Source organism: Cataglyphis hispanica, chromosome 17 (genome assembly GCF_021464435.1).
Source record: "Cataglyphis hispanica isolate Lineage 1 chromosome 17, ULB_Chis1_1.0, whole genome shotgun sequence".
Classification (NCBI taxonomy): Eukaryota; Metazoa; Arthropoda; class Insecta; order Hymenoptera; family Formicidae; genus Cataglyphis; species Cataglyphis hispanica.
Genome location: NC_065970.1, coordinates 985,595 through 1,012,964, shown reverse-complemented (window position 1 = coordinate 1,012,964; position 27,370 = coordinate 985,595). Strand labels below are relative to the sequence as shown.

Sequence of the window (27,370 nt, the reverse complement as noted above, 5' to 3'; positions counted from 1 at the left end):
GACTTTTTTTTTTTTAAAGAAAAATAACAGACTTTATTGCGAATGTATTTAAGTTATCTTACATTTTCTTAAGCTCGACAGCTTGATGATATTTACAATGCTTTTCTTAATTAATTATACATATATATATATATTACAAATAAATATATATCTCTCCGTTCAGGCATGCCGTGGACTCTTTTCGCTCGATGAAATGATTACATGATTCTCGAGAATCTGGAGAAAACAATATTCTACCGTGTGTGTTTTAACATTGATTAAAAGCGTACGCGTAAATTCTATGAAATGATAAATTATAAATGATGTCGACATCGAGTTCGCATTATAACACACGTGCAGGACGTGCGGAGCTATCGATAAACGTATCCCCCGTTGAAAACGGAATTTAATTTCTAGATTATTAATCTGCATTATATTCCGAATGGCGCACAGGATAATAGAGAAATATCGATAATTGCATGAATGGGACACGTTTGATTAAATACCGTGACTTTCTCATATGGATTTTATAATAACTTATAAGTCAAACGATTGGTCGCGATTAATTGTTTACGACGTAATGTCTTCAACGTGTCGTAAAAATTGTCAATTAATCGAGTTATCTTTCTGTTGCAAAATTATTGTTATTCCAGAATAACGTAAAAGCCGCAGATATATAAAATGATACGACAAAATATAATAAATAAATTGTTTTATAAAAATTTATATTTAAAAAAAAAACATTGAAAATGTTCTGCTTATCGAAAATCGTGTAATACCTCAATGATGAGTGTTATGAGAATCGATACGACGTGAAAATTTATTTACTTTCTCTCTCTTTCATACACAATCATTCTCTCTCTCTCTCTCTCTCGTTTCGCCTATTTTATAATTAAGACACGATAATGCAAGTGCTAATACTATCATTTGTGCGGCGAGTACAATCGCCCTCGTGTGTATATGTGGTGTATATATTACGTGTGTCTATAGGCAACACGTAACAACACATAACAACACTCTACGTCGGATCCCAGAAAAATAGACTCGTTCATTTCTGGTTCTTTAGCTAGAGTCTCGTGTCTGACATGTTATATTTGTATAAACGGGCATGCCAAACAAACATGTCAAACGCACCACAAGTGGCCCGCAACGCGGCTCTGCAACGTTTCACCCCTCCCTCCTCTCTTCAAATTTTGTCTATGAACAGCGTTTTTCGCAAGTATTATCCATGCGTATTATTTACGTGTTACGCGGAATTGTTGTCAAAGAATATGTGTGAGCAGTTATTCTAATTATCTCGGCTATTTTTAATTAGGCGAAATTTCTCTGTAATTCTAGCGTGCATTCATTAGTGCGTCCTGGTGAGAAAGATTTTTTTTTTTTTTTTCATTGTAAACTATTTTTTTTTTTTTTAAACCGTATTATATATGACTCTCTGAAATTAAAAAAACGCTCTTCGAACCTTCGGATCTCGCGCGATTGTACGCAAATATGAAAATGTACATGCCCCCCTCCCCCTCCCTCCCTCCCCGAATACTGTGCAAAAGTGTTCGTATAATGTATATAGAGAGGAAATTGATTTTGACATACCTAGGGAGAGCTCTCAAAGCTCGGTGATAATCTAGCATTTCGCACCTGTTTCGAGATGGCAGATAGTTTTGCCGGGCCCTCTTCTCTTGGATGAAATCGCAATAACGCGCGTCAATTTTACTACTTTTTAAACTTTCGACCAAGCCGAAGACACTTGATCGCTCACGGCGATCGTGTTCTTTAACGAAACACGCTCGCGTTCTCTCGCGCAAGGGAACGTACCGTGATTTTATCCGCCGTTCTTTGAACGGGTATAGAAATTCCTTGCTCTACTCAGATTTTTCTCGGCGATCTTTTTCTCTTTCTCTCTTTCAGTAGTCGCACGAATCGATAGGTCGCGATTATTCGATGAAATTGATTTCAGGGCGACGATAGCTCGTTCGTTCTTTCCGCACGAGCGCCCTTTTCCGAAATCGAAGCGGAAACGTGCCGGAAAGACACGTTTGCCTTTTCTCCTCTCGTCTCGCTATAAATCTTTAACCTCCTTACTCTCGCCGCCCTTTTTCTTCGGTCATCCGATCCACGAATGTTCGCGGAATTCTGACTTCTCGCGCGTACTCGTCAGAACAACACGCGCGCGGCAATTAAGAGACAGCTCGCAAAAAAATCTCGCCGATTAATAAAGAGTATTTTTATTTCATTTTTTTAATCTTTTCGCGACTTTCCTCTCGCGTAAAAAAAGATTGAGTCAGTCTTACGTGACGGTGTCATACCGACTTCGCGGAGAGCAAACGATCGATCGAGGCGATTCTCGGGCATGTCGGGTCTACACGATCTACTTTATTATCGTTCGATTCGCGATATCTCCACGATGTGCATCTCGCACCGACGATTTTTCTTCCGCGCGATCCTCTTCCATTCTTCCGGTGCTCCGTCATATCTTCTTGGAGTGTCCCTCTCTCTCACTCTCCTCGCTTCTTTCGGTCTTATAATACTGATCCCCCACACCATTGTTTACTTTCGTAATCGTGATTATCTCTTGCATCATTTCTTAAATGAAAAATATATTCCCTTCGAAGAAAAAAATGCGCGCGAACGCCGCGCTCTTCCTTCTTCGTCATATATTTTTCCTCTTCCCCCGCCGTTCTTAGACTCTTTTTTTTCTTATCGACGTTTATCTTCTCTCTTCCTGATCCCTCCTCTCCTTCGACTATTCTTCGAGCACTCTTCGAAAATAAGGAATATATTCTCTCTGAAGCAAAGCATGATAAAAGTCGAATGACTCTCCCCCTCCTCCTCATGTCCTAGCAATTCTTCTCCTCATCTCTTCTCGCTTGATTCCCCATCTTTCGCCTACCTCCCTCATCCTCTCGCGCTCCCCTATTCTCTATCTTTCGAAGGTAAAAAGTGATCCTGGCTGGAGCCAATTACGTAAAGTATCTCATAAGGAGAATAAGCGTCATTGGTATAATGGCAGAAAGATTTGGCGTCGAACTACCGTTGAGCCTAACGCATTCCTCGTGTGTATAAGACCCGCAGTGTGCCTGTAACAAACAAGACGGGCGATTCGCCCTTCCTTTAGAGAAGGAATATCTCGTTATCGACTAGCTAAAATTGTCGTTCTCTATCTCTATATATATATTCTTCTCTTTTTTTTCAATTTTTTTCTATACTTGATCTTTCTCTTCAGGACTCTGTACTTCATCTTCAAAAACTAAGAAATAATGGCAAAGATATCAAATTGCAAAATTTGAACTCGTACAGGTAATAATAATCCATTAGTATGAATAAAAATTAAACTTATTTTTATAATTATATTAATCCATGGCAAATAATGAAGAAATTGAAAGCTTGTTGAATTGAGAATATTTATGACAATAATATAATATGTACGATACGCATCTGTTTTAAAATTTTATCAGAAAAAAATCAATTTTAATTTATCGAGAAATAAAAAATCAATTCCATACCCTTTGTCTAATCACTATTCATACGTTTTGTCGATAAGTCAATATTAAGACGCATCGTATGCGATATTATTATAGCGAATAAAATAATTACAAATGAAACAATTAGCGTTAATAACTCGGCACATACTTTTCGTGCGAATGGAAAATATAATAGAAGGTGATGTAATACTCACTTTTAGCAGCGAGCTTGACATTCTGTCGAGGAAGTCCTTTGTGAATCGCGCTGTATCATCGCCACACTGACTGCGCACTGTACGATGAGAGCACTCCAGATATTCCGTGAAGGCGCTGCAAACACAAACAAATATCCCAAACTCTATTAAGACTCCCTTTTCAAACGCTTGAATTGGATAAAACACGCGGTTAAATGCGCAAATGCAATTGCATTTGCCAAATTGCTAGCGAACATAACAATCCGAAATACAAATGGAGAATACTGCGCAAAAATTTTTTAAAACGCACTCTCCTTAATATTTATTTTTTCTTTTCCATTATTCTCTCCGGATACTTTGAATTTCTGATGAATTCCCAAAATTTAAAACAACTTCTAGCGCAGAATGAATTTTCTCATTCATTTTTTTTTTTCAATTCGTCCATTTTCTTTTTTGCTGATCGGATGACTTTTTTTTTTCTATTTTTGCGAGTGATAGTTCGAAATTGGATCTTTGCGGAGAGACAAAATGATGCGACGAGAACTGTGTTTTTGCGGCTCTGTTATCCACTTTTCGGATCGGCATCGCACTACTTACGTCCCTTCCCCCTCGTTCTAACCCTTTCCGCGAGAGATGCGCGCAAGTTCAAAAGCTGCAGTAGACCGTGGCAGAGATACGCTAATGACATTACGTCCCTTCCCCTTGTGTACGTGTATGTACAAGCATCAGCGTGAAACTTCCGACCTAAAGGACTGATTACACTCTTTTTGCGCGAGTCCTTTGAGCAACACCTGTCGTTATTAATGCAGTTGTTTCGCCCAGCAAGCTCTTAAGTGTTAAATTATCACAGTCAAGGAGATTTTGACATCCTTTTGCGCTAATGCGAAATGTCAGAATTTCGAGTATTGCTTAATAAACCTATTTGTCCGCGTTTCGTGCTTTTACTCCGCTCCAAAGATCCTTCGTGTCTTATCTTAATTCCATTTCTCCTCAGCGGATTTAATACCGGTTTTCTAGAAAAGGATTGATAATACTGATGTGACAGAAAGTCCCCAACGTGCTCTCGAAACACGAGAATGCAATGATGTAATTGGGAATTTATAGTTGTACGTGTACTTAATTTTTCTTTTTTTTTTTTACATATACTTTAAATCAATTTCCTTAAATTATTGATATAACTGCGGATTGATTCTTTTTAAAAAGTCTGCTAGTCGTAAAATCCAGAAACTTTAATAAAACAATCTAGTTTATAATTTAATGATTATGGTGAATAATTTTATTATCAAGTCTCAATATTATTCCTCTTTTAAGCAAATACATTTAGAATAAATATCTGTCCATTCGTGGAACTAAATTTTTTAAATAAATGTTCTCCTTTCGTAAGATAAAAATGTTAGACTATTTCACTCTATTTTCATGAGGGAAAAGTTGATAATCCGCGCGTAGGGGCATGATAGAATTCAGATAAAACAGTCGCGATAGAATCTACATTTTGAAAAGTGACTAGGTCAAATTGACTCGAATTCGCTTTGAGTTCCAAGGTTTATCTTCACGTTGCCAAGCTAACAAACTTATCGGATAAGCAAATGGACCGCGAACACATCCTATTTACAAAGATGAAAGTTCCGGACAAAATTATATTATACCGAATTTTGCGTATAAATTTCATAACAATATCATTTTTAATTTATAGTTATAATAAAATTAGTTCCATTCTTCGACTTACCAGCAAAGAGACTTGAGATCTTCTTGCGTAGCAGCTGTGCGATTTGAAGATTTTTCCATGACTACCGTACCCCTCTGATACGCTTTGTAACATATCTCGTACTCGGCCTTGACTTTTTGCATGCACGGGGCGTGCTTCAAGAATTCTGCAAACAGAAAATTTTATTCCCACTATTGGCCGGAATGCGGGGGAATCGATAATGAAATTCCGCGGTCAATGAGCCCAGGAAAATTTATAATCTAATATTACTAAAAATAAAAGAAAAAAAAAAAAAACGATTACTAACTTCGATTAACGATGGCTTTAATTCATGATAATATAATTAAGACACACATATATTTCACTTAAAAGAAAATAAAGTATGTAATTCGATTTTAATCGCGCAGATTAAAAATTAAAATCGATTGCGCGACAGAATAATCCCGCCGCTTTTATTTCCGAGTCTAATCCTAGAAAAACAGCTCGACTTTATGTTGCCGCGTTCTATAATTACAAGAGTATATATACGTAGATCGTTGACTGACGCACTAATCATCTCTTCCGTCGTCTCTTGCGATTATGCTTTTAGATGACGATAGCTTTTCTCTACAGTCATCTTGTTTACGATAGACCAACTTCATGTCACGCGCGCCAGCATCCGAGAAATCGATATTACTCTCCTTGCTAACGATTCATTTATGTTACACGGTACTCTCCTCTCCACCAGAGAGAGGAGAGTACATTATGAAGAGTCATGCCTGCTCGATCGACCCGCAGACAATCTATGCGATATTCCTGTAATCTCGAGAGTGCCGGATGCATTATTGACTCTAGTGCCATCTCCGACTGTTCAAGACCGACAGTTTGGAATTGCATTGATGCCCGATGCCCGCTTGCTCAATTGGCAAGCGGGCCGTTGGCTTTTGCACATCGTTATTCTCGCCAAAAGCGAAATATACTTTACCGTTATACTTTTACAGAAACGATGAATCCTTCGAACGAAAAATCGAAATATAATTTAATTTCCAATTCCTCGATTATAAATTAATATCGCTTTCAATGCAGAAAGCAGCTTCATCTCTCTTATTTCTGTGCAATGAGTGCCTCTAATTATCGAGCTCTTCAGTTCTCTGTATTTTTCTTTTATTTCAGCGTGATCTGATTTTATCTTTTTTTCTCCGTTTTAATGCTGAAATTGTTACGCTTATAACATTTTGAATATACAAAAAAGCCTTTAGCTAAAAAAAAAGGATCTCCGCTTTTCCACTGAAGATTTATATTCGTGATATTTAAAATAATTCCTCTTTTCTCTCTCGTTCTCACAACTCTTGCCAACTTGCTTTTACCATTGCGTTTTTCATCGAAGGCGTTTTAATCGGTTCGATGATTTAGACAAGGGTGCACTTACCGTCTTGGTACGGACCATCGTGGCAGAGTTCCATGATGGCCTTGTTGGTACCGGTATAGAGCGAGTTGAAGTGCTCCCTCTGCTTCTCCTTCATGCAATTGATCGTGTACCTTGTGATGCATTTCATACCGGCCTCGAGATCGCTGTAATGAAAAACAGGAAATGATCCGTTATTATGGATATTTGTTTTTGAGACTGGTAAAAGTGGAATTCTACCAATTTATTAATAGAATCAACGTGTAGAAAATCGCTATTATCAACGACATAATATTGCACATTACGAAATCTGGCGTCTCTGACGTTCGAACCGGCAGGAATAACTTTACTGGGCAATATAAACAAAATGCAATCCGATTAAATGGGTCATTGCGCAGGATAATTGAAGTTTGTCGAAAATGCTTCAAAAATTCTTTATTCCTTTCATTTATTATATTATTAATTATGAAATTATGAAATTATATTTATCTCACAAGATTAAATTATCAATTCTCAAAAATGAGGGCATAAAAAAATTTTAGAATTATTCTTTATGATAATGATCACTGTAAAAAATTGTGATGATTGCTAAAACTTTTTCCTCCGTTATGAAATGAGAAATTATTTCTCAAGACATTTATTTGCTTAACGGAGAAAATATAATACAGAGTTTATTTATACTTAAGGATATAAACAATTGTTTTTTTAACAGTAATCAGCAAAATATTAATCATTTTTATTGTATAAATTTTATACAATTTTATATAATTTTATATATTTTATATAACATTTTATGTGTACTGTATGTATATTAAATGATATCTTCTTTTTGAAACGCAATTGAATGTTACACATTTCTACCGATTAAATTGATACAAGATTCTACAGAGACTATTGGATATGTACGCATGAAATTCTCTCTCGAGAATCTATTATTGAACTGTGAGAAATAGAAGCCGAGTCGCATCTCGTGAGAGACAGAGCCTTTCGTCAGTTGCATGCGCCATTATAAATATGACATCACAAACATTAGATTGACTCTTAAGATTTATCTGTTGAACCGTATCGCTTATCAAGATTGTTCTCAACCGAGTTTCTCAACGAGGCCACTATCACGATTTTATCTTGAATAAGAAGACGCGAAATACGAAGACGACGAGGAGAGAATCGATATTTGCATGCAACGCGTGAAAAAAATCTGCCACTTCTTCCGACGACCAGTCGAGGCGAATATATACGATATGTTTAGTCTTATGTTCAAAATTGATTATGCAAACCGTTTTGCACTCTTATTCGTCTCATTTCGAAAAACAAATATCGCGTGTTGCGTTATCTCGACGATATGCCGGTAGCAGCGTATTGCTACAATTTCGAAACAAAATGCGCGCAATGTAAGATATTGTGATTAATAATTCGTCATATCGGACGTAGCAAGCCTAGGGGTGCATGAAATTTAAAGTTCCATGAAACGAGCCGAAATTCCTACCGTCCCGGCTAAATTGCAAGCGTAATAAGATTCTTCATCGAATTCGCGAGGCTCTGAAAATATCGCGCAAAATATCCGGCTGCTTGCATGCAATCATCCACTCAATTACATACGTACCATCTCACGCGCGCGCGCGAGAGAGAGAGAGAGAGAGAGAGAGAGAGACGGACAGAAATTGATTCGAACGATCGAGCGCCTCCGTTGCGATATGAAGTTGAAACGGAGACTCTGATATGATCGCGATTTCGGACGAATATAATAGACTAGGAGCCGCGGATGCGAAATGTCAGATATTATTCCTCGGTCCAATTTCCAATTTCGCGAAGAGCCGCCTTACTACCTTACTACGTTCGTACAAACATATGTCTGCGAGAAACGATTTTTCTCCTCTCTCGAGGGGTGCTGGCGATAAATTACTCGCGGGAATGATTAATGTTTTATACGCTCGTGTGTCGGAATTAACGCGAGTATAAATGTAGGATAAGTAAACGTGAGAAATGTCTCTAATGACGGATATAAAATCGCCGCATTGCGATAGATGCTTCTTCACCGAGTACATCTCCTTATCTCGCTCTTTTCTAACGTCACAATTAACGCGATTAAGGCCCGCTGAGAATTCCGCGAAAGCATTGCCGCACATTCTCAAAATTGATACGAAATGCGAGTGGAGAGAGAGAGAGAGAGAGAGAGAGAGAGAAACGACCGGGCATTTTTCTCGCGGCGCGGCGAAGAAGGGTGGAGAAAAAAGGAGAGAAGGAAAAGCGCCCCGTCACGAAATTCTTCGGAATAAACCGGTGGCAGCCGCGTTTTCCCTTCATGGAACATGTAAAGGAGCGACAAATAACAACGGACATTTTCCGCTGTGAAAAGGGATCGCCCGCGCGGGCCGAATAGAGGTGGAAACACTCACGGGCATAGTTTGTTGAGTTCCTCCTTTTTCGTTACGACGAGACTCAGGTCGTTGCTGCTGATTCTCTCGAGGGGCCTGGCACACCTCACCAGCTCCTCGTGTCCGCACTTTTCGCCTCGGCAGCTAGCGAGCACTGAAACAGAAGCGCGCGATAATCGGGTTAGCCAAGAATAGAGAACGAACGAAGGATGGGAGGAGGGAGACAGAGAGACAGACAGATAGAGAGAGAGAGAGAGAGAGAGAAACGTGAAACGTAAGGTACGAGATTCCCCCGATACGAATCCACATCGATAACAACGTTATTAGTAAGGGAATCGCAAAGAGCAACGCTGCTTCTCGAATTCGATTAAGCGCGCGCGCGCGCGCGCGGAATCGATGTTGCCGCCACCGTTGCGGTGTGATTGCAGCGGAAATATCAAACAAGTTTAATTGACGTGGAAACAATGCAGATTGCACCCGGAACTTCATACTCGGACGGATCCCCCTCCCCCCCCTCCCCCGATACACCCTCCCGTTTCCATGGAATTGTCGTATCGCGGGACCGTATCGTGTACACACGCCTATCGTGTCTCTCCGCAGAGACGTTATTATTTCACGTTAAAAGAAAAACCGACGGTATACTCTCTCTTTCTCTATTATTTCAAAAAAATCATGTATATAATCGGAATTAAAATCTCGACGAAATAACTCGCATCTTGCTTCGATTCGACGAGACGAGAAAAAAATGAGCAAAATTTTCCTTTTTTTTTTTTAAAGCAATGCATTTTTTTTTTTTTTTTAATTCGCTAAAACCTCGTTATATATTTTTCCTGATTTTCCGCTCCCTTCCCCCCTCCCCCCCTTCCCCTCATTGCCCTCTCTCTTCTTTTATCTCCTATACCTGTCCATCATCACGTTGCAGCGGTTCCGAACCAAGTTGCCGCATCTTTTGTATCTAAATTTTGAAAATGAAATTACGATAGCACGGCGCAGCACGTATATGTATTATACACACACACACACACAAACAAACACAGACGAGATGTGCTCGGGTGTGGATATCGGTGGTCACACGCGAATTCGGGATGCAGGAGAAAAAACACAGGAAATGCATTCGCCGTCCGGGCTAATGATGACGAATGGCGCGCGATATTATCACGGCGTCATGTGCCGTTGGCGAAAAACCATTCGTTCATATTAGGAAGTTGATTTGGATTTAATGGGAGGGAGGTGGGACCACCATCTCGTTTGCCAGTTTGGCTTGCCCGTGCTTTCGTCGCGCTTTTCCAACTTTTGGGAATTCATTACCAATTATGCACGCTCGGCAAAACTTTACGTACATATGCACATTCACACGCGCGTTGTCCAAGAAATTCTCGTTTCAACATTAGCGCAAGATTTTTTTTCACACACATTTTATAAGTCGATTTATCTTCGAAGGGCGTACATTTTTCGAGAAAGGCTATTACAATTTTTTAATATTTAATATATAATGGGCACAAATTTTTATTAAATATATTTTAGTGATAAATCTCGAATTACAATTCGACGAAAAATTCAATTCAATCTAATTGTAAGAACAATATTTTTGTTCTTCCAATTGCAAACATTACAAACTACAGATGATTATACAAAAATTATCGGTAATTATCTTGTGATTTTAATTAAGAGATGTTAGACTCTAAATTGATCAAAGAATCCGTCATTAAATTAAAGCCTGAAATTCTGGGACATCTTATATAAACACTCGACGACTAAAGGAGCATCGTATCCGGCTTTTAAAGAGGGCGAGTGCGAATCTCGAGACATTTTCCGTGAAATTATGAAGTACCTTCGAAAGAGAGAGAAGTTCTTTCGTAATAAACAAGCCATTGTAAGAGAAGGGTGAGATGGGGAACAGGGTCAAGATCGACTTTTCTCTCGACACCGCCAAACGAACTTATAACTTCCGCTCGAAACCGATTACCCGGAAGTGCCACTTTCCAGATAATAAAAGAGAACTACCAATAAGGGGCCGCTGCTCTTCATCCCTCGCTCTTGCACCAAGTCTTGCGACTTTTCCTTCTCTCTCTCTCTCTCTCTCTCTCTTTCTCGCCTATCCGTCTCCTTTCCTATGTTTGCTCTGTATAGAATTTCTGTATACGCGCGATGGCGGTACTAATGGAAAGCAACGTTACATTTCATCGTCTCTCATGATGAAAAATCAAACTAGAGAACGAGCCATACAATTAAAGCCCGTCGAGAAACGTTCCAATTTCCCTTTTTCTTTTGTCTTATACATCTCGGGAGATATTCAAGCTAGGTATCGAAATGTTTTATGCAAGAGATCTTAATATTTTTTTTTTTTTTTTAAAAAAACCCCGGCGAGAAAGAGGAAGGAACGAGAGAGAAAAAAAATTGAAACAATTGAACAGAATTGGAACAAGGCAATATCGGTACAAAAGAAGAATTAACGAATTAGCAATTTGCACTGATGACTTTTTTGTATAAATGAAATCTTGTAAAACTTTTAGCTAATTTTTTTACACGATTCCCGGATTACGGAATCGTGACTTTTAGAGAGATTGCGATATCTCAAAAAGGATTACTCGCCCGCATATAATAGGTATCGAATAATCTTTGTGATCCACGCATCGTGTTTGCAAACGTAACATACATTGGGATAAACATTGCAAATTAATGTTTGTAACCGCTGCTGCTATATCGTTATGAAGACGAGATTGCTAAAACACACAACGATAAACACGTCTATATTTGAAGAGAAGAAACTCATATTCCTATCGAAATTTGCTGTTTACTTGAAAAAAGTAGAATCTCGAAAAGGAAAAAGTAATTATCGTGGAAATCTGTGACAAGTGAGAGAAATGAAAACTGTTTTCCCCAAATTATCGAACAATCAACGGTAAACGTCATCGTAAATTAAAATGAAATACGCGTTGAGTCGCACCACGTGTTTCCAATATTCGAGAGCGATATAAATAAAAATATAAATCTACAGTCCCGGGACGAATTGTCCCGTTAGACACGAAGGGTCCAGCCAAACGATTTGTCTCAGCCCTAGAAGATTTATGTCTTCGCTTATTGTTTCGCGCGTGAATTATTCGCAAGTTTCTTTGCCTGCGAGTAAAACTCTCGATATCGAGGGAGGGAGAGAAATGTGCGTTTCCCTCTCTTCGGACAAAAGCGCGAATATACCGTAGGGATGGGAAATAAAGAGCGTGCGTATGCGACGCACGCAACGCGACCGCGTCGATTCGACGATGCGTGCGACAAACTACGCGAGCAAATCCCTCGTGCGGCGCGCCGACGACCAGCGGCGCCATTAAATTTAATTACAAACTATCGAAATTATCAGAGAGAGAGAGAGAGAGAGAGAGAGAGAGAGAGAGAGCTCGTCGCGGATTGACGACTCTCGTTCGGTTACGACCGAACGGTTCGACGAGCCGTCCGCGAAACAGCCCGCCCCGCTCTGTCTCCCCCTCGCCGCTCTCTCCACTCCCCTCCTTCCCCCCTCCCGCCCTTTTGCCTCATATAGCGATGCAATCGTTTCGTAAAACGAGCGCAACAATGGGACGACGGATGCCGTCTGCCCGCGATAAATCTATAAATCTGTCCTTCGACGATTAATAAATAGCGCGGTTTTGTACGCGATTTGCACGAACGATTTATGGAGTGGTCGACGATTTTAACTATACGTGTCGATAGCTAAAAATGTTAATGTTTTTTTTTTTTTTTTTAACATCTCTTAACATTACACATAATCATAATTTTTCATATACATATATCATTTTAATAAATAATAAAATACTACAAATTTGTAAAAAAATCTGTATAATTTTTGCTTTACAAAACCTGTGGAAATTTTTTAATTTATTTATTTCGACAAAGAATAAAAATTGTGATTATCCCTTCTCTAGACTCCAGATAGTCATCCCTAGTTATATATCGTAGGCTATTTTCCCGTTACCGATCACTCATATATTTCGTTCTCTCAAGCTCTTCTTTCTCCGCTAACGTAAGATATCACTCGTGAGAAGAGTACCGGCTTATGTGCGGCAAAATATAAGAGTTCCGTGTGTAATTCTATCCCGCATCTGTGATTCTCTTTGCAAAGAGCGCAATGCACGAAGTGCAATCGAATCGAATTATTCAGTGTTTTCGCGATAATTTTAATTTTAATCTAATAAAGTCTTTCCGATTAGCAATCGACTCGTTGAGCTCGACGATTATTACGAGATTGTAATAAATTCATAATTAATTTATTTTTAATGCATCTGTAACTTTATATACTTCTCTTTAATTTGATTTGTGCGTATTGACATAATTAGTCGCGGAGACCGTTATATTATGTAGACTATTGTATTTCATACTACATGGCGGTCGTTAAATTAGAATCTTGCACACAGTCGTCGAAATTATTTTAAGCAATAAACAACCAATTTTACGTCAGCACAGACTAATTGCTAAAAAAAGAAATTCCTAATAATTTATTTATTACTTAATAATTATTTTATAACTTCATTTTTCTCTCGCATTTTATACGTAATGAGTCGAGTCCTAATGTAATTAATTAAGAGTCACCAGCCTCTTTTTTTTTGCAAGAGTCTTGTGCAAGTCACTCAGCAGGAATGCGTCAGACGATTGTAAAATCAAAAAGCGCTTTCATCGATAAAAGATTTATGGATATATGATTATGTGTGTGTGTGTGTGTGTGTGTGTGTGTGTGTGTGTGTGTATATACGTGTGTACTTATTCACTTGTTTTAATGCGATATTTACGAGCGTGAATAATGAAACGTGGGACTAGCAGGAAGAGGTCGTGTGGTAGGGCCCGTATTTATAATGAGGAAAGATAGGACTATCGTACGATGCCGGCACGACCAATCGCGAGCCATCCCGTGAATTGACCTTGCTAAACACGCGAATATAACGTGTGCGAGTTTTGCTCACGTATATATATATATATATATTGAATGCCAAATCGGTGTGACGAGACGGCGGTGTCACGTGCGCGTTTTACTTATGCGTGTTTTATCTACGTTGTCGTCACAGGAGATCGGTCGGATTTTTAAAAAATCAGAAAATTCCATGCGAGAACAATTTTTGAAAAAAAGGAAAAAAAAAATTTTCAAGTCCCCCTTTTCTTAGAATTTAGGACTCTTCACTTGATTCCCTTACCACAATCATATGTCAGATAGTAACGTCGAAAACGAGGAATTGTGTAAAATTTTTTTTCTTTTTTTTCGAAATACCGGTTAAATTAGTCTTTTCGTACGTCACAGCTCATATTTGATAATATATAATCTGGTAAATGTTACTACTTTTTTTATTATTTTTCGTTAATAAATGCTCTTATCTATATATGTCCTATACACTTCAACAGCGAAAATAAATCTTGACGATAGATTAAAATTCATAGTTACATTTGTATTATAATTCACGAAATAAAAAAAGTTTGGTTTAATTGATCTTTATTATCAAATAGCATCATACAAAAAAATAATTTAGTTCAACATAAAAAAAAAAAAAAATTTCTCATTTTTGATGTTATAATATAAAATGACAGATGAGAGATGAAAACGATCTTAAATAGAATATAATTATATGATCTCTAACTTTTGGTCATAATAAAAGATCGACATAATTTTTCGCGAATATATAAACAAAGATAATAATATCTAGTAACAAAGAACTCGTATCAACTTAATTTTGTTTCTAATTTTGACAAGATTAAAGGAGCGCCGACACTGCTTCAGACCTCTAATGATAATGGGGACCGCCCAGGCAGACATGTATCAGTTACAAGTAATTTTGCATCCATTGTTTATAACCCTGACAATGCGAGCGCCATTGTCTTCGTGAGAAAGGCATATAAAACGTATCGCGTTTACAAAAAAAAAATCTCGAAAATAATTGGCGTTAGGAGTAGCGAGAAGAGAAGCGAGAGCCTTTAGAATTTATTTTAAACAGATGAAATTTCTTGATTAATGAAATATTTACTCTGCATTGATTAATGAAATATTCACTCCGCGATCTGAAATAGACTAAACGACGAGATGACGATAAGAAGGAGGTCGCGTGCCACGCGGGGAGGAGAGAAGAGGGAGACGTAAAATCGCTGAATAAAATCACCGACGTTTCATTTGCAAAGTCAGGGGAAGACGCGTCTTATCTTATCACCGTGCGTATCTTTCTTAGACGCTTGAAATGCGACGTATGCTTTTCGATTCATTACCATTTGCTCTCTTACAATTAGTCTCTTAACTCTTGCGAGATGAATAGACGGACGGATAGATTAGATAAATGACGATGACCCTGACTTTTCCCTTTTGCGTGCCATCGTCGCGTGACTGACACCTATAAGCGGAATGACTGCCGACACACGCATAATAAATAACGCACTATAAATTGCTGCGCGTAAAAGTATTCCCATTTTTAATCTAAGAGAAAGCATACCAAGTTATATGTCCTTGATCTAAAAGATTCTAAAGATTTTTATAATTTATTATGTTTAATTTTAAAAATGTCGCCAGTAAATAAATTAATAAACAAGTGTTTATACGACCAAACTGGCAATTTATTGTTTGCTTTTTCTCGATTTTTCTCTTTCTACTTTTTAATTATAACGTAAGCTGCTTAATTCTATTTTTTTCTTTGTAACATGACTATCATTATTTATTGTATTGTTATTTTAGTTTCACTTGATAAGGACCAAAACCATATGGTCGAAACGTCGTGATATAATAATCAAGCAATAAATTGCCAGTTTGGTCGTATAAACACTTGTTTATTATTTTTATAATTTATTTGCAATTTATATATGACAAAAATCAAAATATATGGTCTGCTATAAATAAAACGTATAAAAAAAAATAAATCGCGATTATTCTATCTAAAATTTGTTCCCTCTATATCTAGTGCTTAAATAAAATAATCTAACAATTTTTATGTCTTTTCTTTGTCAGCGTGTAGTGAATATTTTTGATCGCAGGTGTGATCAGAAATGTCTGGAAAACGCTCTTTAAGGGATAACGCGCACACACTGTAATACGATAAAGTGGATCCTGGTTCATATTATGTTATGTCAGCGTTAATCTAATCGACGCACTATATTAAGCCGTTGCGGTACATCCGGGTGAAGGCTTCCATGTTTTAGCGTGAAATGTCTGATAATGATAAAGATTGAAGAAGAATTTCTCGGCATTAATGTTGGTACAGGCCGTATAATTCTGTTAAATTTATATTAAAATAGAAGTTTTGTATAAATATTATTATAAATGTAGTATACATATTTACGACGCGAATTTCGGTTAATCAATTTTCTTCCTCAAGAGAGGCAGCTCTACTGATTTGGAGAAAGACGACGAATCGCTAATCCGGGGTTAATGAATTGAAATTGTCGTTGGCAACTCACACAGCCTTTGATCCAGATAAGACCCGTTCGCACCTTGCATTTAGCGCCGCGGTTCATACCGAGGCTGACGACTCATCTTCGCTACAGTTTAGGTTAATTAACATCGGTTTGGCGACACGTCGTTCGTATTATCAGACATTAGCGCTAAATGACGCTGATTAATGCATTTCTCTTTAAATGACGTGCTTCTATGCGTCCCAGTTTCACGATTACATCTTGCCTTTAAGTATACATATCGGCTGCAAAACGGTGACAAATGTCGATACCGGTTTTGATAGCCGCGAAAATACGACACTCACGATAACGTATCCGAGATGTAGACATCGATATATCTATTGAACAGTTGCCTGATTTTTTTTTCAAAAATGTTAAACTAAACTCATTTTACATTATCTATAATATATAATTTACGATTATGATAATGCAATCGCGCCTCTAATCCAGAAAAATTTATAATCAGAATTATATTTCTCTAGAACCTTTTATATATTTTTATTTTATAAATAAAAATTGCATATGCCAGAGATATATATTTGAAATAATAAATTTATAATTTACAACTAAACAAAAAAAAATAATTTTTAGTTTATATTTTCCATCATTTTTTAAACCAGAAAATATATTTCATTTATGTTAAGAAAAAAATTGTATTATCCATTACTGTGTCTCGTTACTTTGTCAGTTTTTTTTTTCTCATAAGATGGAATGCTAGGTATTTATTTTAATTCTCTGCATTCTCTGCAACAGGAGAATTTGCGCTAATTTTAATTAATTTGTTTCGCTGTTATCACTCGGTCTTTAATTTTCATTCCTTTTCTTTTCACATATTATATTACTCTTTTTTTTCACATCGTTTCGTTATTATTCAAATTCTCTCTCTTATCTCTCCCTTACCTTCAGACTAAACACAAGGTGGCGCAAACATAGCAAACCGCAAAATTACTACTGTGTTTAAAGAGGAAACAGGATGTGCGAGACAAAATATACAGACTTATTACAAGCCGCGAAGAGACTTAACGTACCGAAAATATCACCACGCTAGATACCTAAATAACGTGAATTCAAAGTCAGAGTCGTCACATGATCCGATTGCGTGACGCGACGATGCGTCTCTCTCTCTCCGCCACGCAACAAGTCCTCGGGCACGTAGTTACGTGGAACCTAAACTTCGCGTGGAATGCGGCTCGCGCGCGCGCGCGTGAAAGAACCGGCTGCTTCTTTCCCTTTCTCTCTTTCTTCCTTACATCCGTCCGCAGGTTTCTCCGCTCTCTCGCTTCATCGTCGAAGGAAAAACGGCCTCGGTCGGATGTTTTTTTTCGTGTGGCGTGATGTGGCGTGACGCGCACGCACACAACGCGAGTGCGAGCGTGTATCATTAAAGGTGAGGCGAGACTCACGCCCATCCGCTTGGCCAATCGCCGCTCGCTACGTCATCTCGTACGATGTAACGGGCGAGTAACCCACGTGGTCGCGCGACCGAGCGCCGTCGTTGCTATTTCGGTATAGCAAGAGAGAAAGAGGAATGTCTCGCACGTCGCAAAAGGATCGATCTAGAATAATCATCAGACGAGTCGAACGGCCGTTCATTTCTCTCTTTCTTCCCGCCTCGCAAAAATATATTTGCTTTTATCGCCTTAAATCCTATCGATGCGTGGTTTAATTAATTGGATTCATCTCACTTCAATACATATTATTAGATTAAAATATAAAGAATCACACTGGGAACGTGAGATTTATATATATTAAATTAATAATTAAGATGAAGATATGACAGATGAAGATGAATGAATTCGGTAAACAAGTCAATTATCTAGTAACGCTCCTATATACGGCGTTAACGACTTGAGAATGATGATGTAATGCGATGTTTGAAAAATTGCATCTGGGAATTTATATATTCAAAACTGACGTCACGTCGCGAAGTGTCACATTAATTCCATTAGATATCATAGTATATATGTACGATATGATAATAGATGATATAATTGAATTAACCTGTTCGCGATTCGGAACATCGATGCGAGATTAATATCAACAATTCACGCAATTCGCGATTAAATAACTGCGAGCAACTTATTGTTAGATTCATCTTGTTTATCGTTTTCGCGTACGTCACGAGAGATGCATAGAACTAATAGATGTTCCATATGTGAATTCAAGGCCGGCGGCGATTTTCCTCATCGCTCCTCTCCAACATTCGAGACGATTAGACACGTTGTAAATATACAATTTGCAGAAACGTCGCAACATAGAGATCAATCGTGTGTGTAGTATGTATAACTAAGCTCACGTATATCATGCTCCTGCCTCCGAAAGCGACTTTAAATTTGGAACTCGCTAATTCCAAACGCGCGTGCTAGGGACGCTCAATTTAGATCGAGTTATCTCGCATACACGTGTCAGCTGTTTATTTCAAGATTGCCGTAAAGAGAGTAAAATCTTAATGATCTATGGGACATATTTAAAGTGTACGTTGAGCTCTTTTCAATTCATCATTTAATTTACGTGGTGATTGTGATTTTTTAAATTTTATATGCTCGATGTAAGAGACAACTTTAGACAACAGCACGTTTCATTCACGTTTATATATTTCAAAGATGCAATCAAATTAGTTTTTAATGAATGCGATAATTTTCTCGTAATCGTTATAGCATTAATCTACTATTTTGAATTCCGACACGGGTCGAATATACGTCGATTATATTTTAACCAAATAACCAGTAAATTTTAAATCTTTTTTATTCAGTTATTTTAATTGCCTTTATTTGGAAATATGTCTTAAGTAATTTTGATAGGACGTTATCTCTTTCTTGTCGTCGAGATAATATTTGACGAGAGGAAAAAAAATCAACGCGCGTTTTCTTTTTATCTGATGAATATTTCAAAAAATTTTCGCAATTAATTTGATAAAAGAATTTTATAAGATTCTTTTTAATCACCGAGTGAATTTTTCGTTCGCACACCGACAGTGACAGATTAATGAGTTGTCAAAAAAAAAAAAAAAGAAAAAAAATCGATTCGCTATCGAAATAAACGATCCGAAATGAGAGAAATGTGAGGCGAGAGTTAGGAGGGACTTAATTATCGGAAAAGCTTCCTTTGTCCTAATATCGGGTTATCTAACCCCTTCGATAATTTCGGTACGTCACGTCGCCGTTCAAAGATACGGCAAACAGGATACGCGCGCGAACTTGTCTCTCTCTCTCTCTTTCTGCGACCTAATTAGATAAAACTTGGTCGATACTTTGAGAATTTTTGCTTGCACGCTAGTATCAATCCCCGGCACTAATTAAACGTCCCAATTTTACAGCGAGGCTAATTACGCACGACGGCACGCCAAACGAGGCTGAATTAAGCTCAAAGAGACATTTTCCATCGTGCAAGATTTTTCTCACCTTTTTTTTTTTACGACTGTTCTCAACGTCGCCGTTAACTTTAACCGTAGTTTAACTGATCGTTTGTTCCTCGCAGGAGCGAGGAATCGCTTCGGCAAAGTTAATTTCGCTCGAGATTAATTTCAAGCATAATTTGAAGTCTCGTGAAAAATATTTGTGAAAGTTTGACGATTGAAAGATGCGCGAAAAGAGACGTGACGTGACGAAAAATGTGCGAGAGAATTTTGCAATTCTTAAAATACATGTAAACACCTACCCTTCGTCTCGGATTCTAATTTCATTCAAACTTGACATCATCGGCCAAATGTTTTCGCGCGAATTCCCGACGTCAAATAATCTCGCGAAACCGAACGTCATAAAGCTATCAACATCTATTATACGAAGTATCTACATCCCCAGTATCCTCGTATCTCCCGTTTTTTTTTTCTTTTTTTTTTCTTATCACAAATTTTAAGCAGCGGAGACATCGCGTCGTGCGCGTCCCGCTTTAATCTCTACGTCGATCCTCCTCCTCCTCCCCCTCCTCCTCCTCCTCCTCCTCCTCCTCCTCCTCCTTCGCCGTTATGCACTTGAAGCTGCGTCCTTGACCTATGTTTCGCGAAAGAGACCGGGTGTCGCGCGCACTTATTAAATTCATCAAATTTGCTACGTCACTTCCAAAAGTGACGTAAGCAAATTGAAAAGAGCAATAATCGCTATGATGTTATTCTCGGATTGGCGTTGAACTACACGCGTTAGTATTACATCGAGTAACGATAAACGTAATATTATTTTTATAGTTTTGTCTATTTATACTTATATGCATATTACTGATCTACTTCGAAGATTACTGACATAGAATTAAAAACGCATTTAGCTGTCGAGTATTTGTATATAAATATCGAACATAATACTGCTACTTTTGCGGAAATATTGCTCGAATATGCAGAATTCGCGCGTCACTCGTCATAGTCATCGTATCGTTCTTTTTTTTTTTTATGAAACGTAGGTCATGTATTTGATAAGTCTGCGATTAAATAATCACGCGTTATATGATATAATTCGTACGATAGAACGTCTGTTGTGTCTTTACGGAAATAGATACATTCTTCGTCTCTTTAAGCCGATCACTTTCACGCATTTTCGACGTGGCATGCAAATGTCATAACAAGAAAGCGATACACGTGACGATAACGGTTAGGTTGAGAAGAAAAAGTTCTCGGAAAGCGGAACAGCGGTAAAAAAAAAGCGAGAATTAGATCGAGAGATGTGAGAAAGCGTGGATTTTTTATGCAGATATAAAACGATAATCGAGGAAAATTCATCGTTGGTAGATTTAAATCGCAAGTCCAAAAATAGTTATATAGAAGGAGGAAAATAAATGTATATATATACAATATTTTAATATACACTTTAAATACATTTTAAATATAGCGCTCTGAAGTTAAGATTCAGCTCGCGATGAAGTTGGCATTGCCAACATGGTCCAATTTAAAAATGCACGAGGATCGTAACATATATATATAAATCCGCACATTTTACTTGCATTTTCTATGCTTAAGAAGAAATTAATGTACTATAAATATGAATTGAAGAAACTATTTAAGAAATGAATATATATTTCAAGTCCGTAAAGATAGACAGAAAACGAAGTAAATGCGGAAGATTAGAATGAAGATATCGCCGTACGTTAAACCGACATCAAGATGCCGGGTCGCCGACGATAACTCGATAAAGTACAATATACTCACGGGAATACAGGGCGGTCATGAACAGCGCGACCCAGGATAACAGATTCTCCATAGATGTTTTCATATTCTAGCCCGCTCTCGCTGATCAAAATCTCGCCGCCGTCGTGTATGTGCGAAGTCAAATAAGTCGATCGTCGCCGAACGAGAGTAAAAAAAAACTTTCGTCCTTTTGTCCTTCGTAACCGACAATCGCACCAACGATTAAGCAAACGAGAGACAGAGAGAAAAGATAGAAAGTGTGTAACCGAAGTATATAACGCGTCTGGGTGCCCTTTTACTCGCTCGGTTTCTCTCTCTATTTCTGTGACCCTTCTCGACGCGATCAGTTCGACACGTATACACCACGCGACCTACCGTGCACCACTGACTGACTCGCGCCTCGCGCCGCCGGAGAGAATGCGCGCCGAGTTTCGAAGGCGGCAGCGCGCATGCGTCGATCGCTCACGCCACCGGTCTTGCGAATCCGTCCCTCTTTCTTTCTCTCTTTCTCGCGCGCGGCCGGATCGCGATCTCGGGCGAGTCTCCTCTCGCGTCATCGTCATCGTGCACCTTCGTCGCAGCCGCTGGCGCCGACGTTGTTACAGCGCTCGTTCAACTGGCGTGAGATTTTATTAATCGAACTCTTACGTATGTGCGTGACAAAGCTGCCGCGGCAGCGAAGAGGGAATTAAAAAGAGAGAGAGAGAGAGAGAGAACGCGTGATATCTCGTGCGCTTTTTGCAACAGACTTCACATGAAACTATGTATATTATTTTTCTATGGTTTATAACTTTAAATATGATAATGTTTAATGAATTCATATATTTCTAATAAAACACAAATAAATATATATATATGAAAAAATTTTAGAATTGGAAATAGAAAGTCATGAATTTTTAGAGCAATCTATTTAATGAAATTTCAAAATTCGGTTAAATTTTTAATTAGAGAAAATATATTCTCGTATCAGAAAATGAGATTCTGCTCATATTAAATTATTCTTTCGCTTTTTTTTTTTGTAAATAAAAATCGATACCCGCGAGAGTCTAATCTGTACACAAGGAAATAAATAGGAAATACAACTAGGGATCAGTTAATCTATACGTCCCACTTTGTACACGTCCGTGTCGCGTGCAGCGTTCGAGATAGATAGAATTTCGGAAAACCATTCTCGAATCCATTCTCCAGAACGGAAGATCGCGGGATAGAAAAGAGTCTTGCTCGATTTTCATTAAAAGTTTCTTAGCGTTGCCAGTATGTATGGCGAGTTTTCCCAACTTTACCGGCGCCATTCGTAGAAACTCCCGTCTATGAACGAAACGGTAAAAAGCTGCTCCGCTTCTCGCTTTGCCATTTCGCCGAAAGCGGGTATATGCTTGACGTATGTTATCTTGCTTTTATGATGTCATGCAAATCGCATTATAAAATACGTGTATAATTTCGTTCTTGGATATCTGCGGAGAAGAAACGACTGTTGCTTCGCGCAAACTCGAGCCTCATTAAAATTATGATTACATAGTCAAAATTGTATACATACACACACACACACACAATTTGTATTAAAGTATTACAAAACATTTGTCAAAGAGATATTGAATACTGCACACGCACGATCCGTAATTGACGCTGACAAGAAATAATAAAAAATATTGTCGCGTGAATAATTGAAAGTAGCAACGGGATGAGATATTTAAAAGTTATTCAAAATTATTCGACGGATGCTGTATGGTCCAGATCATTAATTCAGACTAGAAAGGGATAACGACGATGTCTACGCGGAAAGGATACTCGCGGATCCACGATCTTTGAGATTGAAATCCATGCAAATGAAGCGGTCCACGTAGTCGAACCATTCTCAAGAGTCAAAGAGAGAAAGAGAGAGAGAGAGAGTGGAATGAGGAAAAATGAGTAAATAGAAGGACGACGCCGAGACGGCGGACGCCGAGTGACGCACGTCGATGAAGCATAGTTGGAAAGGGTTGTCGTAGCAAAAATGGAGCAAAGGGACGAAAGGTTACAAGGTCGCGAGATGAGTCATTGCGTGCGAGAAACGCATTCTTACTCTTATCGAAGAGTGGTAGAATTAATCACTAAAACTGATTGAGTCTCTAATATTATATCGCCAATATTTTTAATTACAATCAAAATGTTCAGTTTAAAAAATGAAACGTACAAGAGAATAATAATAAGAAAAACAGATGTAGAAAGCTCGAAATTTTTGAGAGGAAAAAAAACATAAAACTACTAAATGTAAAATAAAGTGAATAAAATTCAAATAAAAAAGAAAAATTCAAATTGATTAAATTAAGATGTAAAAAAAAAAAAAGAAAAAATTGAGTATTGTTTTAATAAAACACACATACACATCTTTCTTTTATTTTTTATCTTATCAATTACATCGGTATCTCCGTAGCTTGCAAGCTATTGCAAACTTGACAATACGGACCGATGCAACAGTATGATTCGATAAAACGTGTCTGCACGAACCAATATTTGCGTATTAACACATATTGTTCAAAAAGAGAAGACGAAAATCATCGTATAATCGTATATCGTTCGCCGTTGTACGTAAACTTGGCCGGAATACAAAAATTCTTGTAATACCACTTTGCCATTCATTCACGCGCGCGCCAGCGCTATTTAACTTTCATCGGTGGCCTGATACCTTTGCGGTATATCATCTGCAAGTATTAGCATGCAATTTTTTGAATTCTACATCAATACTTGACTCGTGAAAATTCGTGCGTGTGTTATGACCGTACACATATACATTTATATTTAATATATGACGAGAAAGTCGCTCGCTGAGTATTTTTCCGCGAGTCTTTCGATTCTCTCGCGCGCGCGAACGCACCTACCTTCCTTCCTTTTTTCGCCTCCATATTCATCGATCGTCTCTCAACTCGCGCGAAACGTTCCTCTTCTCTCGTCTCGATCGCGAGCTCTTGCCTTTCGTTGCTTTTTGTCGATTTTCAACTGCGACTGCGACCGCCGTATACGACGACGACGACGACGTAATGTCTTTAACATCGATTTCTCGCTCGACGGACGCTGAAATAACTGACATGGCTTTTTCTTCATAACAAAACCCATATTCCCACCGCATAGTTAACTGAATATGAATTCGTTGTTTTATTTCGATCAGCTCGATAACTGACGTGATCGACGTCAATAGGGGTCTCGGCTCGTAATACGTGCTTTTTATGCTTCTCTGCGTATTTCTCCCTTTCTTTCTGAAAAATAATCGTTATAATCATCATAAATGATCATAAAAGACAAACATGCTTCTTCTCGTATTATTTATTTTAAGCGACACGTTTTTCTCAGGCGAAATGGACGGAAAAATTCAGTCTGAATGTCAGTCGGGAAACAATACTCTCGTATAAGGATAAAATAGAATGAAAATATATAGGAAAAAAAAAGTTTCTATCTCTTAGCTAGATCGCGTTCGGTATGGCTCGTCTATCCTTTGATAGAGCGGATGGCCCTATCCTTTGGCTGAGAAAAGGCAAGTTTTAGCGAGAACTAAACCGTCAATGTGATAGTCTGACGACGTGACGGCGGGATTTGGACGCGTAGTAAAACTTTGAAGACCGAATTACGTCGCGGCTCATTTAGTTTCCTCGATGCACCTATCGTCGGCGACCTGATCGGTGTGACCGATGACCTGAACTTCACCAATTGGAATATTTAAAACCTCGACAAAAGAGAGAGAGAGAGAGAGAGAAAGAGAACTGCGCATTAACTAGCGACCGAGTCCGAAAGTAATTTTGAGGCTTCCCTTGCAATATGCAATGAGGGGACACCGGCGTTTCTGTGCCGCTTTTGTATACTCGGCTATTCATGAGCGGCCACGGGGTCCCCGAGTAATCGTTCTACAACGAGCGATGTCCTCGAAGGACTCGTAGGAGAAATATTGAACGAGTCGATCGGCGTCTCTCTATCGATAAATCGAATACATATTGGCCGACGTTCTCCTTAATTTCGTTAGCGCAAGATAATATGTTTGAGGTCGGGTCTTCCGTTAAACCGAGAGAATTTTCGGACTTGGACGATCGTATTTAACGCGGTGGGAATACAAGGAGGAGCCTGGTGTTGCGCGGCGGGGCCAGTTACGTCAGTTATCTCAAGCCAAAACTCCGATCAGCGTCAGTTTCCTGTTCGATTTAGGGATTATTCGTTGATGCGGCGTGGTACTTGATATTGCGACCGGATACAAAATTGAATGGGCAAGAGCGAATTTCGGGCGAGAATCCCATCACCCCTCGTTAATGCATACGTACATATTTCGTGGAAATCGGTCGCGTTTAAAATTGACTGAACTCTGCAAAATTTTGAATTTAACATTTCATTTCCGATATCAGCTTTGAGACACCGTCCCTTGTTATCGTAAATCCCATTTTCAAGATGACGATTGCAAAAGACTGAAGATAAAGAAAGGGAGAGAGGAGAGTCGAACATGAGTCAAGTATCGAATATAATAATAATTTCGCGTTTGGAACACAATCGAGATATGTATTTTGGATCTCGTATTTGCGCAGAGATACTGTTTATCAATTTAGTATCTTAAGCTGCTCAGGATGCTAAGTCAATATTATGTTATACGGCAAATTTGTCTTTAGCGGTTTGCGATGACGGACGCGATGACCGACTTAAATAGGGTTCTGTTGAACATGGAAAATCAGAGAAACGAGATGCTGACGAGATAGTGCGCGCGAGGGATGAACGGAAGGAGGAGGGGGAGAAGGGAAATAAAAGGCAAAATCAGGAAGAGATCAGCGCGTTCGCGCGCGTACATGAACCTGTGCTTTATGACCGTAGCTATAAAATTCCCGCTAATTCCGCCTCTTCCAAACTTTTTCTCACAGGACCGAAGACAGGCAAAAATATCGTCGCGAAAGTTCTTTTGATAAGAGCGCAGGAGGAAAGGGGGGGGGGAGGGGGAGGGCAAAGGAGGACGGTTAATTCCGCACAAGGTGAGATTCCGATGGATAAATCCCGCGGTTTCCGAGAGTTCTCGTAACGGAGTGACAAAACTGCGAAAAAGCACTCTCCAGAATTTTTTAGAAAAGTAAGCTTTCTCTTCCACGCGTTAAGCTGTTTAGGCAAAAGATTGCCCATTATATATAATCCGTTATTATTTACTTTAATTCTCACGATTTTGTATAACACAAGCTAATTATATATATATATATATATATATTGTACGGAAAATAACACTATATTATTGTTGATATAATTATACTTTATCATAAAACAAGAGCAAACACACAAATGATATTGAATTTCTCATATGATATTGGATTTCTCGCATAGATCTACGTATATCTAAATGTAAATGCTATTGGATTTCTCATAATACAAGTCCGCAGACTTGTACATAATCTTAGAAATATAATGTATCGCTTCTCCTTCAAATGGTAATCGAATTCGAAAAGTACTTTGTATCGATCTATAAAGTGAGAGAATAAGTCGGTGAATAAAATACGATAAGCGCGGTTCGTCCGCGAATTTGACAAGGCAAACTCTTAAATCCGAAATTTTCGATGCGACTCTGAAACTCGACGCATCGGTCTCGCGGGAAAACGATCCGCGAGTTTCTGTTTAAAGATAGACTCGACATAATTTTGCCTTCGCTTCGAACGTTTTGATAAGCGGGGCCAAACGTCGGAGCGATGTTTAAACAAAAATTTCGCAGACCTCTCGATTCTGCACTTTCATCGTTAACCCGACATAAATGTATGACTAATGTAGAAAA

The 27,370-nt window shown here is 38.4% G+C and overlaps 1 protein-coding gene across 1 annotated transcript; it reads right to left on the bottom strand.

Moving 5' to 3' along the window:
• On the bottom strand, positions 1-22,012 carry LOC126856151 (uncharacterized). Its single transcript, XM_050604417.1, has 6 exons — positions 21,634-22,012; positions 9,117-9,249; positions 6,745-6,887; positions 5,358-5,502; positions 3,653-3,767; positions 1-3,053 (listed from the first exon to the last, which is right to left on the bottom strand). Exons 1-6 carry the CDS (start codon positions 21,695-21,697, stop codon positions 2,937-2,939), a joined length of 717 nt encoding a protein of 238 aa, XP_050460374.1. The 5' UTR covers positions 21,698-22,012; the 3' UTR covers positions 1-2,936.
• Positions 22,013-27,370: the final 5,358 nt, after the last annotated feature.